The following is an 18,711-nucleotide window of genomic DNA, read 5'->3' on the forward strand; positions in this document are numbered from 1 at the left end:
TGAAACTGGCAAATATAAAACCACAGGGACGATTTTGGAAATTTACTCAGACCCTTTTAATTTCTTTTATTTAATTATTTTTGTTACATATATAATAAAAAAGAATATACATGGAGTTTTAGAAAAAAAAATAATAGTTTTCTCACATAATTTTTACAAATTTTTCATCCAAATCACTAACTAAGATTTTTTTTCTGTTAAGGTGAGGGTGTTTTAAATTTTATAAATTAAGACAGAGATTAATTTACATCTTCTTTATATAAATCAGTTTTATAAAGAGAAAACGTCATTGGTGTGCAACACATAACAATCGATTACAACTTTTAGTATTTATCAGTTGTAGAGATAGAAAAAAAAAATTGTAAAACGTTACATATTTTTTAAATGTGTTGAGCACCTAGGAAATATGTTGGTAGAAATAAAATATTTATTTAATTAAGATTATGAGGGTAACTAACTAATACTTATTCTGAGTGGTTTGAGTAAAGAAACTTTTGGTTCATAACATTATAATTACAATTTGGTGGGTAATTTTAAGGTTTGGTAACGATACGTTGTTTGATGGGGGGAGGGTGGGGGGGGGGGGGGCACTGGCTTCTGTTTTTCCTTAGAAGCAAATTTAAAAGAGTAGAAGATGAATTACAAACTTGGTACATATGATAAGCTTTTTTTATTAGACCTTTTTAAATAAGGTCACCAGCATTTTAGTTTTATAAAATTTAGAGGTTTAAGTACATTTTATTTTTATAAAACTGGTCTATATAAAAAATTAGAAATTAATTTCTGTCTTAGTTTATAAACATCCTTCGCCTTAATAGAAAAATTAACTTAGTTAGTGGTTGGATGAAAATTTATAAAAATTATGTTACAAAGCTATTATTTTTTTTCATATAAAAATTGCATGTATATTCTTTTATATTATATATGTAACAAAATTAATTAAATAAAAGAAATTTAAAAGAGTTTGAGTAAATTGCCAAAATCGTCCCTGTGGTTTTATATTTGCCAATTTCATCTAAATATCCTCAACTTAACAGACAAAATAAACTAAGTTAGTGGTTTGGATGAAAATGGCAAAAAGTTACAAATGTTGGGGGCAATTTGATACAAAAGTGTCATTTTGAACGAAAATGGCAAACCTGCCCAAACCTTAAGGACGATTTTGGTAATTAACTCTAAATGTTACTATAGTAATTAGTGATATAGTTGTTAATTTTACTGTACCTTTGTTGATTTCATAATTTTATATGTTTTTGTTCAGCTAATACCCAAGGAGTTAGTCAACGTCAGTATTGGAGTTGGTAAACCAAAAGAGACATTTAAGATCTATGTGAATCAGTGGGACTCTTTTGATGTACTACTTCAACGTGATCCACTTCGGAATTGTACTTTATAACCGATGGATGGGAAAAGGTTGTACACTACATGGGTATGCAAACAGGAATTGTACTTGTTTTAAGATACGTAGCGGATTACATCTTTCCGCTTACTGCCTTTGATTTGAATGGATGTGAGATTGTTGCACCCAAATCCAATGACAGTCCGATAGACGATACTTCCTCACCCAATTTAGAAGTTGCTCCAATTACCGAGGATCTGCATCACCAGTCGGATGTTGAAGAATCCAATGACACAGATTCTGATAGTGATTATGTTGTATCGAATGAATCATCCGATGATATCGACGACGCAGATTTTGATGCCGCTGTCTCAGATTATGAAGCTGATCCTGATGTATACCCCTTACAATTCCTATGGTACTGCAGAAAACATTTTGTAAGTTTATTCTGTTAATATATTATTCCTCATTCTTTGGATGTTAAATTTTTGTTACAATTAAGCTGTTTTTTTGTTACTTTACTTAAATACATTATGTATTTCTTATTAATTATTGGTATTTTATATTTATTTTTAAGCGTCTGAATGTTAAAGTAGCGTCTTTATCAAGGATTCATAGAACATTGAAGATGACAGTTGAAAATCTGAATGGAGTTGATACTGTAGTTGACTTTCGACGGGAGAAGCATGGCAAGGGATTTAGATACGCGGCTTGTCAATTCACCAAGAAGTTCACGAAGCCCAATGGTATCTACAAAAATATGAGATGCAAATTTGTCTACTCTGAAGAAAAAGCCAAGATGATCTTAAAGAAAGTCTACAGATAGTTGTGGTTGTTGGTATTATCTCATTTGAGATAAATTATGGGATGGTGATGTATCGAACTTCTATATTTTGAAAACTTACGACTTACGAATATTTAAATTATAATAATGTAGGCTTATCTTGTTATTTATATTAACTTAAACCTTTGTTGTACATTCTCTATATATTTTAATTGGCTCTTCATGATACATTACAACTTGAATTATACTCTGTAAATTTATGGGCAGTCATGGATACTTAAAAGGCTTCAACAAATTTATGGACAGTCATCGACACTTAAAAGGCTTTTCTTAAAAGGCTTCAACAAATTTATGGGCAGTCATCGACACTTAAAGGGCTTCAACAAATTTATGGGTGATGATTGTCATAACGTCACTTGAATTAACCTCTGACTACAAACAAATTTATGCACTCAACCTCTATTTAGATAAAGTCTGACAAACCAAAAGCTCTGTCAAATAGAAAATCTGTTAAAGCAAAGTCTGTTGTTCCAAACAACCTCTGCTGATAAACACAAAGACTGTTATAGCAAATAACCTCTGCTGATAAACACAACCTCTGCTGCTGAATATGAATACAAAAGCATCATAAAGCTAACATCTGTTGTTACTTAAAAGGCTTCAACAAATTTATGGGCAGTCGTCGACACTTAAAAGGCTTCAAGAAATTTATGGGTGATCATTGTCATAACTTCACTTGAATTAACCTCTGACTACAAACAAATTTATGCACTCAATCTCTATTTAGATAAAGTCTGACAAACCAAAAGCTCTGTCAAACAGAAAATCTGTTTAAGCAAAGTCTGTTGTTCAAAACAACCTCTGCTGATAAACACAAAGACTGTTATAGCAAATAACCTCTGCTGCTGAATATGAATACAAAAGCATCATAAAGCTAACATCTGCTGTTACTTAACAGATGATACAATATTTAAACATTTTGATATATGCTGTTGAAACAAAGGTCTGCCAAACATAATATCTGCTGATCATTCCACAGTATAGATTGCTAACATCTGTTGTGCCTTAACAGATGATGCAGTTCAATAGAGGATTTCAAACATCTGTTTACACACGCATCATGATGAACATCTGCTGATAAACATCGAGACGGTTCAAGCAAAGCTCTGCCAAAGAGAACCTCTGCTATGGACTAACAGATGATGCAGTTCAACAGAGAATGTTTAACAGCAGTGCTTTAACAGACCATGATCAACAGATGATAATATAATAACAATAATATTCAAACTGTAGAAATTACATAACATACCATTAATCGAATCAACATACCATTATTCGAATCAACATGGGGAGATTGTATATACATAAACTCTATGGTTTGTCTCGAGAGATTGTATATACATAACATACCATTAATCGAATCAACATGGGGACCCGTCAATCATGGAAGCAACATAATTTTCATCATAGACACTGAAGTATCATAAAACTGTGAATGAATATACCCAATCCGAAATTGTTAGACATTTTCATAAATCTAACAACCATCATCGAAGCTGTAACAAAATCTAAACAGCGATACACTAAACACTGTTACATAAGAAAAACTGATACATAAATACTGATGTTGAATCTGCTGTAGATACTGAACCACTGTTGTTACTGAGCAGTGGTTTTCCTTTGGTTGACCAGGCCTTAGGTACATAAGTGCCTGTCTTTAACAGCTTTGTCTTCAACAGTGGATAGGTCTCATCAGTCTTTAAGTCCATCAGTCTTTATAAGGAGCAGTGGTTAGTTATAACAGTCCTTAGCATGATCAGCTGTTATAACCACTCCATAACCCTTTAAGAGGAAGCAAGTGTCCGTCTATTCAATTGAGAGGAATCATTGCATTACATCCCTATTGAAAAACAGAATCAATAAATTTAGGGAAAATGGGTTTGAAAGATGATAGCCCAACAGTGGAGGATCTCATTCGACAGCTCCGATAAATTCAATGGTATTCTCAAATAATGCTTCCTAGATTTTTAAAGACCGACAAAGACCGACAAATGTCCACAGTGATGCTTCTTTGGACATTTGTCGGTCTTCAAAAATCTAGGAAGCATTATTTGAGAATACCCTTGAATTTATCGAAGATGTAGAATGAGATCCTCAACTGTTGGGTTATCATCTTTCAACCCCATTTTCCCTAAATTTATCAATTCTGTTTTTCAGACATCCCAAAGCCACCTATCCGCCTCCAAAGAGATCGAGACAGCTTGAAGCATAACCTGGACTTGCTGTCATTCCACCAGTTGAGTATTTAATCCCAATATACCAACTGAAAATCAATCTACTCGTAATCACATGGTACACCAATGCAAGCATCTGAATAAACAATAACAAATCAAAGACAAAATCAAAAGCTACAAACATATCAAACAAATTTCATAGAATCATGATTTATTTTAAACACATATACATCTATTTTTAAACACAAACAGACATTACCTCTTCATCAATAAAGTTGAGATCCATTTATAACCTTGATTACATTCGGAAGTTCGGCCAACGAACTCAAGACTTCCACACCAAATAACAAATCCAGCAAAATCTACCTGAAGAACATTTGGCATACAAATCTTCAGTTTGTGATAAAAAGAAAAATAAAAAAATATTAATTTTTAAACTACCGTTGGTTTGCATAATATTCAAATTGATGTTAAACATGATGAATAAACAGACATCACCAGCTTTTCTTATGTCATTGGAATTTCTCCTTTTACAAACATATCAAAATCAATCTACTCGTAATCACATGGTACACCAATGCAAGCATCTAAATAAACAATAACAAATCAAAGACAAAATCAAAAGCTACAAACATATCAATCAAATTTCATAGAATCATGAAAGAAATTAGGTCACGGATTGTTACCAGATTTAGAGAGAGAAGAATCGATGGAAGCATTGGAGAAGATGACGATTTGAAGAAACTTCAATCTGGAAAACATGTAACAACGCTCAAGAAACCACGAAGAAGAAGAACTGATTACAAAGTGTATTAACAATTACCAAAAAAATAACAATTACCTGATTTATTTTAAACACATATACATCTATTTTTAAACACAAATAGACATTACCTCTTCATCAATAAAGTTGAGATCCATTTTATAACCTTGATTAGATTCGGAAGTTCGGCCAACGAACTCAAGACTTCCACACCAAATAACAAATCCAGCAAGATCTACCTGAAGAACATTTAGCATACAAACCTTCAGTTTGTGATAAAAAGAAAAAATCAAAAAAATATCTATTTTTAAACTACCGTTGGTCTGCATAATATTCAAATCCATGTTAAATGCAACGCCTCTGTCGTCTTCATCCTCTTCTCTGTATATACAGTTTTAGAGATAGAGAGTTGAGAGAAAGTAGACAGAGAGATAGAATTGGGTTTTTGAAATTATGACCGAGTTTGGATTTGGATTTGAATTTATATTTGAGAGAGAGAAGAATTGAAGCTCTGATGACATTAAATGCAAATTACATATCCCTATAAAGTTTTAAATTTCAAATTACCCTCCTATTTTAATGAAACATCAGTGGTTTGAATTTTGAATGAACATCAGTGGTTTCGTAATTGAATGTGGGCCAGACCTTTGAAATTTAAAAGTGGGACAGTAGTTTGAGGCAGATATTTGAATTATGATGTCACTATTCTCTCTCTATGGCTGCCACCTCATCGTTGATGACATAAGAAAAGCATTGTTGGACAGCCTCTATGGTTGACACATCATTTTTTCTTATGTCATTGGGATTTCTTCTTTTATAGAAAGTATAGATAGAAGATTATAGTTATATTATAATTATAATATATAGGATATATAATAATAATAAAAATAATAATAATAATAATAATAATAATAATAATTATTATTATTACTAATTAATTAAATCTTGATGGTTGGGAATAGTATTTCAATTAACAGTGTATGCTAGTTTTATTAAAATTACAAGTTTAAGGCGTTGTTTGTTTTTCAGAGGTAAAACGTCTGAAATTTGTGGACCACATCTGTAAACATCTGTAGCAGAAGAGGTGGACCAAACCTCTGTAGTCTGCAAGAAAAATACTGTTTGTTTTTTAACTTCTACAAGCAAACACCACCTGTCTTCCTCTCTCTCAAAAAACAAGCACCACCATAACCATCATAAATAATAGGTGTAAGCTAACCTCCTCACCCGTCCCCTTTGATTAGGTTGGTATTGCCAAACTTCGTCCTCACCACTCATTTCACAACACCCACACACAAAACACCCAAATTTCTCACACAAAACCCTAAATCCTCTCAAATTCCATCAAAATGCACTCAATTCTTCTCGTAATCTTCTTCCACACGCAACCTAATCATCAATCGCTCACTTTCTGCCATTTTCGAAGCTCAATGTGAGCTGTTTTTATGTGGTAAATCAACAGTTTCTTGATAATTGTTTGCTTTTTATGGAGTGGGATAGTAGCGACTCTGATCTGAGCGGAGACGAAGAAGGATTCTTGTTGAATGATGGAGGTCCGTTGCCGTTTCCCTTTGATAGCTTGCTTCAATCGGCGCTGTGTGGATTCGTTGTTACTGATGCTTTGGAGCCTGATAATCCTATTATTTATGTGAATTCGGTTTTTGAGATTATTACTGGTTATCGTGCTGAAGAAGTCCTCGGTCGGAACTCGTGATTTGTGTGTTTGGATAGTATGTTTTATGTATTATGTTGTTGGAGGTGGTTGTCGGAGAAGGTGGAGGTGGTGGCAGAGGAGGTGGAGGTGGTGGCTGGGAGGATGAGAGGTGTTGGTGCATACGTCTGTCGACTTCGTCTTGTATCGAGTCTAGTATTAGAATTGTTAGATTAGGGCACGTTGTACGAGAAAATATGAAGTTTTAGGTTGTAATCAATCTGATTCCGCTTGAACATGTAATTCCGCTTGAAAGTAACATGTGACACTTTCAAGCGAAATCAGTTCATTAGTGATTCCGCTTGAACTGTCATATGTTCTTTCAAGCGGAATCTGTTCCCTATAAATACCCTTCAAGCGGATCCAGTTGTAATTTTCTGATTTTCCGGTACCGAAGTGTTGCCGAAGTGCCGTTGGACTGTAACCAGTGTGAAATCAATATACAAGGCATTTTAAAGTGAAACAAGCTGTTTTTCTAGTCCGTTTCTTAGTTTCCGCCTCTGAAACAGATACGAGCTCTTCTGATTGACTCGTTTGGGTCACAACACGATCCTACAAGTGGTATCAGAGCACAGGAGGAGGAGTTCTGCAGATATCAGCCTATTTTCATTGTGTTTCCTCACTTCTACATCTTCTTTCTTCATTTGAACAAGTTTTAACGGTCAAAATCGGCTAAATTTTTCATAAATTGTATAAAACTACATATTAACAAACCCTTGAAAGTTTCACAGCAAAATTCAATCTAAAAGTGGCAGAAATGGACTCTCGAAGTGATTCCGCTTGAACGATCTACAACCTGATTCCGCTTCAAACCTGTTATTCGGCTTGAAAAATTCAAGCAAAATCTGATATTCCGCTTGAAAGTGCACTGACTCCACTTCAGATTGGGTATTCCGCTCGAGATAAGAGATTCCGCTTCAAAAACTTGACAGATTCCACTCCAAACAGCCAAGTTGGGTATTCCGCTTGAAACGGTATTGGGTATTTCGCTTGAAAGTGCTGCTCGTAATTCCGCTTGAAGCTTAAAGTTGATATTTCACTTGAAAAAGGTAGTTTGGTATTTCGCTTGAACTGTTGATTGGTTATTCCACTTGAAACTGTCTGTTATTGAAAAACATGTTACCGAATCATGGCTGAAGAGTTTTACAATGCGTTCACAACACCGGTTGCTCCAGTTACTGATGCTGAAACTGTGTACAATGAGAATGAGACAGGAACTTATCAGAAACCACCAAAGCTTATGTATATTGAAGATTTTCAGGGTTGGAAAATCGATTCGAGAACTAGGTGCAAGCTTACAAATTTGATGCATGGTTTTCATTGTTGAAAGATTATGAGAGACCAGAGAATGAACGTTAGATTGAAAAAGCTATTGTTGACTATTCAGAGAGTGACAAATTAAAATTTACAAGTGAGAAAATGATGATCAGTATTCTTCAACAAGCGATAAAAGAAGATATATTTGTTTTGCTTCAACATAATGGTACAGCTAGATCAATTTGGGAGGCTTTGATTCAGAAATTCAGAGGGAGTGCAGATATGATCAAAAACAAAAAGGCTTTATTGAAGAAATCGTTTGACATGTTTACAGCTTTTGATCATGAAAGAACAAAGCAGACCATTGATAGGTATTGTCATCTGGTATTGGAAATGGGAAGATTGGACATTAAGAAAGAGGATGATGAGTGGGTCGATAAACTAGCTGAGGCCTTACCACAGCATAAGTGGGGAACTTATTTGATGATTGTGAAACTGATGAGGAAGTCTGAGAGTATGAATTTAGCGCAGTTCATTCAGAAAATTGAAGAGCAGGAATTGGATATTCAGAAAATAGCTATCATGACAAATCCAAATGCTAAACAGGATATCAGTCTGTATTACCGGGGAAACAAATTTGAGGCTACCCCCAGCCAAAGTCCAAAGACAAGTACTGCTTTTAGTGCTGATGGTTCGTCTGGTCCAAATGCTAGCACTACAACTCAAAGTGGTGGATATTCTTCATCATTTTCAAGTTTTGATCCAAACAGCACAACATCAAGTCCTTAACAGCAGAATCCTACAAATCTACAGTGCAATGTTACTTTAACCATTCAAAATGGTCACAACTTGTCTCCTGAAATTGCTAAGCAACATATGACATCACTCGTTGCTATGTTGGAATCAAACGAAAATTTGAATGCTGGCAAGATTGGAAATCCGATGCTTACAAAAGAAGATTATGACCAAATTGATGCAGAGGAACTTGAGTTGATGGATGTGAAGTGGTGTTTGGCTAGTGCCTGTAGGAGAGCAGAAAAGTTTCAACAAATTACTGGAAGAGATGAGTTTCGAGGAATGGCTACCTCTCCATTAGGTTTTGACAAGTCTAAAGTAACCTGTTTCCGTTGTAAAAGAAAGGGTCATTTTAAACGAGAGTGTAAAAACCAAGAAGCAACTCGGAATCAAGAAAAGAGTTTCATCAGATAGATCAACAACCTCAACAAAAGGATCAGAAAACTGCTCATGGAAAAATGATAGAAGAAGCAAATAAGAAAGCTTATTTTGGGATAATAGATCAAGATGATGAGTTTGTTGCAGAGGGATTTAGCTGGGACAGTTACATAACTGGTGCAGCTCTTGTTGCTAGAATTTTGGGTGAAGATGAAGCTAGTCAGAAAAGAATTCCAATGTTTCCAGATCTAGGAAGTGATGTTGATACTGATGATGAGGAAGAATATCTTAACAAATGTAGAAAAAGCATTGATCCTGACAGCTTTAATTTTTTCTATACAGATAAAGTTGAGATGCTAAATCAAAAGAAGATTGACAGATTGAAGAGAGAGCTGGAAGCAGCAAAGTTACTCGCTGATGAAAAGGCAAAGACAGAAGGTGGAGAAACAAAAGATGAAGCAGTGACTGAGAATGCAATAGAAAAAGTTGTTGAAGTAGAGAAAGTGGTAGAGAAAATAGTTGAAGTTGAAAAAGTTGTTGAAGTAGAGAAGATTGTTGAAATAGAAAAAATTGTTGAAGTAGTAAAGACTATTGAAGTTGAGAAGATAGTTGAAAAAGTGGTTGAAGTTGAAAAACCATGTTTGAAATTTCAGAATCTTGCAAAGTTTGTGAGGAGAAAGACAAAGAGATTGCTGAATTAGAAAAGATTAAAGAAGATTTATTGTCTGATGTGAAGTATGTGAAGGAGTCGTAAGATGTGCTGAACAGAACAGTTGATAGTCTGAAAAGGACAAATTCAGAAATCGAAAAAGCAAATGACAAAATGAGCGCAACATTAATGACAAAGCAGAGCGTCATCAATGAGTATATTGAAGACTATGTTAAGCTGAAACAGGAGTTGGAACTTGAGAAGATTGAGAGTGAAAGGATTAAACGATTACTATTGAGTTATACTACTTGTGATTAATTGATTGATCGTGTTTATCCTACTGTTGCAGTTCTTGAGGCTTTCAAGAAAGAAAAGACTGAAGATACTGATACTGGTAAGAAACCAAGTGTCAAGTATAACAGATGTCCGCCTCCTATCTTTGAGATTTATTCTCCCAGGAAACCAAATGAGGAACAAGTAGACAAGGCTCTAAACATCAAATTAAAGTCTGAAATCACTGATGAATTACCAGACAGTATTGATGTCACATTGACAGCGTCTGACACTGATCATGAGTCTGAGTTAGTTAAGAGAGTTGTTGATCAGGTGTTGGATATGGATGAAGAGTCAAAGTCGGAGTCTAAGTCAGATAGTTCGAGTTCGTTTGAGAAGAGTCCGAGTTCACCGGTTAAAAGAGTTTACAATAAAGAATTTTTGTTATCAAAATCTAATTTGAATGACGGATCAATCAAAGTAGCATATACATTGAACGATTTAGACAAATTATATTCTGATGAGGAATTCCCAATAAGAAGTGTAAAAACTGAAATGATCAAACAGGTTTTCAAACTGACAGAAATTAACATTTTTGAAATAAAAGATTTAAATCTTAATGGAAAATCTAACAAGTACACTTCTTCAAGAATTCAACAAAGAGTAAACAAGAAAATGGGTTATAATTGTGGTTATGGTTTTCAAAAGAAACCAAACCATGATGGTAACTTCAAAAAGAAAGGTCTTGGTTTCACTTCATTAGAAAACTATACAAATCAGAAAACTTATAAATCAAACACAAAATTTGTTGCAGGTGGAAGTTTAGAGGATGAACAGAAGAAACCGTTCTGGAAGCAATCAAATCAAGAGTTTCTTGCTGAAGTAAAGAAGAATGTGAGAAAGGTTGCTTAAAGAGTTGATAGAAGAACCTGTTTCAAATGCCAAGAAGTTGGACACATAGCTTGGAATTGTCCCAAGTCCAACTACAAAAAACAGGGAGCTTCTTCTAATTTTGATTCAAGAAGGAAATGTGTTGATGAACAGAAACAATTAACTGAGAAACTTAAAATAGCAAAATCAATTTCTGAAAATAGTGAAACCTCAAAAAGGTTTTACAAAAGAAGAGGTGATTTGAACAAGCAAAAGTGGGTTGTAAAAGCTGAAAACAGTTCTGACAATGAATCTGATTCCATAAAATCAGAAGAGTCATTTGTTGAGAAAAAGATTGTGAATTCCGTTCCAGAAGTGAACGATGAGAATTTTCCTCCATTTAGGAAAATTTGAAGTCGAAATTGGGAAAGGTTGAGATCTCAAATCAATTCTTCACTGGTAAAGGAGAATTTGATGTTGAGAAGGCTTTCAATGGGAAAGTTAAGCATATTTTTGGTAAGATGGTTGACAGGAAGGTAAAAGGTGCCACAGAATTTTACAAATCAAAATGTTGGTGGGATAGATGTGTACCAAAATCACCCAAGGCTGGTCAGGCTTAGGTGGACATAATGTTTGAGTAAACACCTGACTTGCCGGAGCTCCCAAGTGGGTAATCGTGGAGCATGAATCGGCATCTTTCTTGGTATATGTTTGGTTGGTAATCTTACAAGTGGTACAGAAGTTTATTCTGTCAGAGTAATTAATCAAGGTCATTAATTTGAAATTGATGTAATTCTCATTCATATGATTAAAACCAAAGTGATGTTATAACCCCGATCCTACATGTGATAAAATCAACAAAACTAATTTTCCAGAAAAACCATTGGATTAAAACAAACTTAAGTGTTTTGAAATCACAGTGGGAAAATAGTTTGTTGTGAGGGGGAGTTCTGATTATTTATGCTAAGAGGATGGCGAATTGAAATGATTTGATATCAGTTATCGAATTGTTTGTACAGTTTGTTTTCAAATTTCTTTAAATGTATTTGCATTTTAGGGGGAGTAGAAAATTTTCAGAAAATCCAAAAACATTAAAAAATTTGAAAAAGTCAAAAACATGATAAAATTCAAAATGAGTTTTTGTAGTATAAAAGAGGAAATGATAGTACATCAGTGGACTATCACAGCACGCTAAAGAATTGGAAAGTCAAAAACGTGATAAACGGTCTCACTGATGATGTGTCAGTAGGTTTTTGCACATTTAGTAAATTTTGTTGAGATATAAACCTAAATTCAAACTTACTTAATTCATGGGTAACATCTCTCGGATATATGGGTAACCCCTGAAATCTTGTTTGAAAGGTCCCTCTTTCTGAGATAATAGGTCTTTATGCATAGTGATATCTGGGGTATTATCCCGGGACTTCTGCTGAATGGAAATTCTGACCTAGTCCCCGTATAATACTTTGCAAATTGCTTGAAATATAGCTCACCCTCAGCATAAAAATGATGAAACATTGAAAACTGCTAATCATATGCTGTTGAATAAAAGATCCTCTAAAGGGGACACACCAAAAGTCGAACCGTCATCTCTCTGCTGAACGGAAGTTCTGACCTGAGCTCTCACGGTTTCACATTTAACCCCTTACAGATATCATCTAGGTATACTCACCTGTAAGACTGAATATTGGGATCTGGATACGGGAGTATATTCAAGAGCAGGGACACGCGAATAAGTTTAAGTCATTAAAACATTAATCTCGTATCTCGAAACAGTTGAACTTTGTGTGAAAATTTAAGTGGATCAATATACTGACAATTTAAGTGAATCGTTTAGAACTTAAAATGAAATAAAGCTTAACGGTGTTAGTGATTTGTCTCAGAAACTGATATGATCCTCTTACACAAACTCGCAAAAACATTGTATGTAAATATTTCTTTACTGCATTTCATTTCGGTTATATCAAAAATCCAAAAAGATTTTCGGTGTGTTTTAGCATAATTTTTTGAAAAATGCAAAAAGATATTAGAGAACTGATGTTGAAAAGCTGATTTTCAAAATTCCGAGTGTTGAACATGACGAACAGGTTTGGGAATGTTTGAAAGAAATTAATACACATACAATTGGTTCATTGGAGATTTTCATGATAAATCTTTATTGATTGATATTTGAAATTGATATGTTCAGTTTATGTTTACAAGTGGTTAACAGGATTTTTAATCTTGTTATATCTTATTTTTATGAAACTAATGTTTTGGGTAGAGAGTATGCAGGTGAGCCAGGTTGCGATACCTGAACCTGTGAATAGGGGTGTTCAGAATTCGATTCGAATTCGAAAAATTCGAAATTCGACTCGATTCAAATTCGATTAAAAAGGTTCGAATTTGAGTTGATTCGTATTCGATTCCAGTAATCGAATTAGAATCGAATACGAATTTATGATTTTGAATTCGATTCGAAATTCGAATTCAATTTATATATAATTTTTTGATATATGTATATACACACACAAACATATATACATACATATAACTTCTAAACTTGGCCAAAATATGAACTACCTCCACAAGTGATAAGTTTATTATTCATAACATTACCAAACCTACTGATAAATAGTCCATGCTACTTATTTCTAAATTTTTACGTCACTTAAATCGCTACCGGTAACCAACCTATCTTCTAATTTTTGGTGTTTTGACATATTGATAGTTAATTACTTTTGCAGATTATTATATTTTATGTTGAAAATAATTAGTTTGTAGTATTTTTAAAAAATGAAAGTAAAATAATTTATTGTTTAGGGTGAATTTGAATTAAATCGAATTTATTCAAATTCGGTTCGAATTCGAATTCGAGTTTCAAATATTAATCGAATCGAATTGAATACAAATTTAGGTAAAAATAATAAAAATTCGAAAAATTCGATTCGAATAATTCAAAAATTTATTATTCGATTCGATGAACACCCCTACCTGTGAATATGTGAGCAGAGTTTGAAGTAGACTACGATCCCAGCACAAGTTGAGAGGGAGTCTGTTAGAGAAAGAGAGTCTGAAGATGCAAAAGCTAGGAATTTGATCCTGAAGATGACAGAGATTGATAGAGCATCATCCAAGGGGGAGATTAGCTGAAGACAGAGTAAGAGTGAGTCAAGAACGAGATAGAAAGACTGATAAAGACCGAAGACGTTAAAGACTCGACACTTAAGACTCGTCAACATCCGAGGGGGAGTTTGTTGGTGCATACGTCTGTCGACTTCGTCTTGTATCGAGTCTAGTATTAGAATTGTTTTATCAGGGCGCGTTGTACGAGAAAATATGAAGTTTTAGGTTGTAATCAATCTGATTCCGCTTGAACATGTAATTCCGCCTGAAAGAACTGTCATATGTTCTTTCAAGCGGAATTTGTTCCTTATAAATACCCTTCAAGCGGATTCAGTTGTAATTTTCTGATTTTCCGGTACCGAAGTGCTGCCGAAGTGCCGTTTGACTATAATAAGTGTGAAATCAATATACAAGGCATTTTAAAGTGAAACAAGCTGTTTTTCTAGTCCGTTTCTTAGTTTCCGCCTCTGAAACGGATACGAGCTCTTCTGATTGACTCGTTTGGGTCACAACACGATCCTACAAGAGGGGTGGAGGAGAGATGTCTGTGTTTTGAGATTAGGAAAGAAGAAGAGATTAGAAGGGTGGGAAGACATTGGACCATGTCTGCGTGGGGAAGAGGACGCGCAGAGGTTTGAAAACATTTTTAATGAAATGTTTTCTAAAAAACAAACAGTCTGCAGAGCTAAACGTCTGCGCGTGGTCTGCGCGGCGCAGACATAAGAGGCCAGAAGAGCTTTTTATGAAAAACAAACACACGGGAGAATTTTATATATCCTACCAAACTTGTAAAATTGCGTATTTTTCCATAAATTTTTTCACAAAAACAAGTTTACAATTCATAAAGTAAAATGCTTTGTAAGCATAACTATTTGAGAAAATATGATGTTTTACAAATTTAAAAGGTAATATGTGAAATTGCCGTGAAATACCGCTTTCCCTGACCTTCGATATGTGTTTTATAAAATTTGAGTATCTCATTATCATAGTCATTTTCTAGTGTTTTTCTTTAAACAGCTCGCCGTCTTGTATATGGGGGACCTTTGGGAATTCTTCACGCTCTAGCAGATGATACCTAAGTACTTTTAAAAACGAATCTTAAAGCAATGATGTTAGCGATTCATTGGTTAAACATGTTTGGCTGACAAATAAAATACATATTTCTTATACCTACAAAAGACTTGGAGGGGAATAGTGTCAGACATTTGCTTGGCACTTTTCCGTTGGTCCATCCAAATTACGATTTTGACTCGTTTAAATTTACAGTTTTGTTATTGGTTTTGTTTTTTTTTTTCTCAGCCAAATTACAATTTCACCCTCAGTTCAAATTACAATTTTGCCATTATTTTTGTTTTTTTCCTTGTCAGATTATGATTTTGCCCCTAGTGTAAAACTATAGTCATTCCATCGTTTTAGTTTTTTTAGAAAAAATATGATAGTGTTTTATTTTAATTGGTTGACTCAATTTTTTTTTAGATTATGTTATCAGTAGTATGTACATACAATCGAAACATAAACGTACATATTATAAGAGAGCAATATTCGGTTTAGTGCCCCGCAACGCAGGCGGGACAAAACTAGTGATCAACAAATCTACACATTTGTTCCGGTTCACTCAAAAGTAGTCCGTTTTCTCTCTCCGGTCCATTAGCTAATAACCAAAAGAAACGACACCATTGATTCCCGGTTTAGCTGAACCGGTCCGTTAATTTAAAGCAAAAGTTCGTTGAATTCCGGTTTAGCTGAAGCGGGTCCGTTAATTTAAAGCAAAAGTTGGTTGAATAGTGTTGACGTGGCATTTCGACATCCACCTACAAGAAAAAGAAAAAGAAAAATCCAAATGATGACGACAATCATCATTCAGAAATGACCGTCGCTACTGCCTCCGTGCTACCCACCGTTTCCGTTAATCCCTCCGTCTACCACAGGTCTTCTGGCACAAACCACATCACCCTCACCACCCACCGCCGCCGTCTTTATCCCGTACGAGGTTCATTTTTTTGCATATTCATTAGTTGCTTTTTGTTCTATGTATTATTTTAATTGCTTGAGATTATCAACTGTAAGTTTTGGTTTTAGTATAACTTTATGAATCACTTTTTGATTAAAGTATTTTATGAGTATACGAAATTAATAATTGGATAAGACAGAAAGCTAGGGCTGGCAATAGATATCTGGATAAGACACGAGACATGTTTACTGTGCGCTTTCGAAAGTTTCAACTTTTCGATCTTTCTTCCCTTAGCGCACAAGCACTAAGCAAGTAAACTACCTTTTCTCTACTCTTTCGTCCCTTTTTTTTTCAATAGATTGGTCGTGTGTCGGAGAATTGGCTTCTGCGTGTCCCTGTTCAAGTAGTCGAGTACGCTCGACTCGCTGCCGTCCAGTCCAAGCCTTCCATTTCCATTATGTCTGCTAGTGTTGCAATCCCGGTAGTACACAATGTGATTTTTTTACTTTTTTAAAAATAAATAAAATTATGAGGTTAGGATCCATCATTTCTTTTTCTTGGTATATTAAACATAAAACTGTGTTATAGACATGACATATCAAGTAGTTAAACGAGTTGTATTCATATTTAATACTTGTGTTATATGCGTCGTCAGAGACGTGTTAAACCCGATAAGACACGATTTGCTAGCCCTACAGAAAGCGTTCCTATGCAAGAACGAGATGTTCTTCTATGTGAAAACAAAGTTGTAAATTCACATTGGGATACGGATACACAACCTTAGAGGTATATCTCATTTGGTCTTCAAGTAAATCCCGATTACCCAAAATAGCTCGATGACACTAAAATCACTAACAATTGCTAGATTAACTTGATTGTGTCAGTTTATTTCAAATTTTCAGTCATAACTTCAGATGTCAAGCGCCTTAGGGTTTGAATTCAAATCGATATCCAATTTGTACTTTTTGATTCAAGATCTTATAACAACTAGATTGAACTGTGTAAATGATGCTGGTGGAAAATGAAAGATGGTAGATTGTTAACAAAGTTCATTTCAATTACAGATGAAATGTTGATTGTTATGTTGAAATTAAAGATCAATTTGTTTGATGACATCTACTGCAGTAGCGAATGACTCTAAAACGACACAAGTATCTCCTCCTGATCTTACCATCGAAAAGTCACAAGGTGACAAGATTGTGGATGGCATGGAATTCGGTGAACTATGCAATGAATTCGAATGCATTAGCAGCCCAGCCGTTGAAGCTACTGCAAGACAACTTGTGCGCGATATTTTAGAGCTTCGGGAGGGCAACCGCGCTCTTGGAACGTATGCTGTTTCAGTTAAATACAAGGTATTTTATATGATACAAATCATAATATTCAATATTGATATTTAAGCTTTTTACAAACCTTTGAGCCAAATCTAAATTTTCATTGTTAATACGATATTTAGAGGGTATTTTGGTAATATGATGCAGGACCCGGTCAGAAGTTTTACGGGCCGTGATAAATACAAGAGACAGTTATGGTCAACTGGTGCACTAAATAAACCTAATGTGGTGAGTATCTTATATTGCTTATATTTAATATTTATCTTTTTTGTTTACATTTTGACCATAACTGATTTTTACATGTTTTCGCAGAGTGTGCAGGACATGGTGATGTTGTCTACAAGTTTGTTGAATATAAAATGGACTTTAAAAGGAACTCCTAAAAATCCATTAGCTAGTGTAGGTGGGCCCGTGATTCTCAAAGTCGACTCGCGGTTTACATTAAACCAAATTAGTGGTCAAGTTATCGAGCAAGAAGAAAGTTGGGATTTATCTTCATCATCAACCATTGCTCAGGCATTTTTTTGGGCATCACGTCGTCTATTTTCTACAACTGAATCTGCAAAAGATTTTTCTGATACCTTCAAGAAATTTTCTAGCCGTTTTTCTACAAAAAAGGAAAATGTGGATTACTATCCGGATCCCTCCGGTGATCCCACTAAGGTAATATGGTAAATTTTATGGTAATTATGCATATGTTTGGTTTTATTAATGTTGATTGATTGTTTTTTTTTTTTTTTCGTTTTTTTTTGGTGTTTATTGTAGTTTTTCCAAGCGGAGGATGACTTTCAAAGGGACGCCATCCAACTCGCATTGTTTCTTGCACTTCTGTACTTTTTAGTGCAGTTTCTGAGGACAACCTTGTAAAATCACACTGTATGTATAATTTCAACTGTGTAAATGTATAAATTCTGCTACCTTATATATGATTATATCTTTCTTGATATATGTATGCATGTGTCTGTTACCTGAAACTTCGTGTGCATATTGACGTACATATAACCGCGCATGCATACTGACGTATATAACGGCGCGTGCATACTCACTTATATAACCATAGATGCATACTGACGTATATAACCGCGTGTGCATACTGATGTATTAACCGTGTGTGCATATTGATGTTTTTAATCGCGTGTGCATACTGACGTATATAACTGTGCGTGCATACTGACTTAAATAACCATGTGTGCATACTGACGTATTTAACCGCGTGTGCAAACTGACGTTTTTAACTGCGTATGCATAGTGACGTATTTAACCGCGTG

The 18,711-nt window shown here is 34.6% G+C and overlaps 1 protein-coding gene across 1 annotated transcript; it reads left to right on the forward strand.

The window, feature by feature from the left end:
* Window positions 1–15,955: 15,955 nt before the first annotated feature.
* Window positions 15,956–18,393, forward strand: LOC110912595. Its single transcript, XM_022157365.2, has 5 exons — window positions 15,956–16,148; window positions 17,235–17,464; window positions 17,591–17,671; window positions 17,756–18,106; window positions 18,209–18,393. Exons 1-5 carry the CDS (start codon window positions 16,025–16,027, stop codon window positions 18,308–18,310), a joined length of 888 nt encoding a protein of 295 aa, XP_022013057.1. The 5' UTR covers window positions 15,956–16,024; the 3' UTR covers window positions 18,311–18,393.
* The last annotated feature ends 318 nt before the right edge of the window (window positions 18,394–18,711 follow it).

This window comes from Helianthus annuus, chromosome 16, assembly GCF_002127325.2.
Source record: "Helianthus annuus cultivar XRQ/B chromosome 16, HanXRQr2.0-SUNRISE, whole genome shotgun sequence".
NCBI lineage: Eukaryota > Viridiplantae > Streptophyta > Magnoliopsida > Asterales > Asteraceae > Helianthus > Helianthus annuus.

Bases quoted from the DNA above. Each gene is read 5' to 3' on its own strand.
- LOC110912595 (XM_022157365.2), top strand. From the start codon at position 16,025: ATGACCGTCGCTACTGCCTCCGTGCTACCCACCGTTTCCGTTAATCCC. The intron at 16,149-17,234 runs GTTCATTTTTTT...CATCTACTGCAG, and splicing joins CCGTCTTTATCCCGTACGAG to TAGCGAATGACTCTAAAACG. The intron at 17,672-17,755 runs GTGAGTATCTTA...ATGTTTTCGCAG, and splicing joins CACTAAATAAACCTAATGTG to AGTGTGCAGGACATGGTGAT.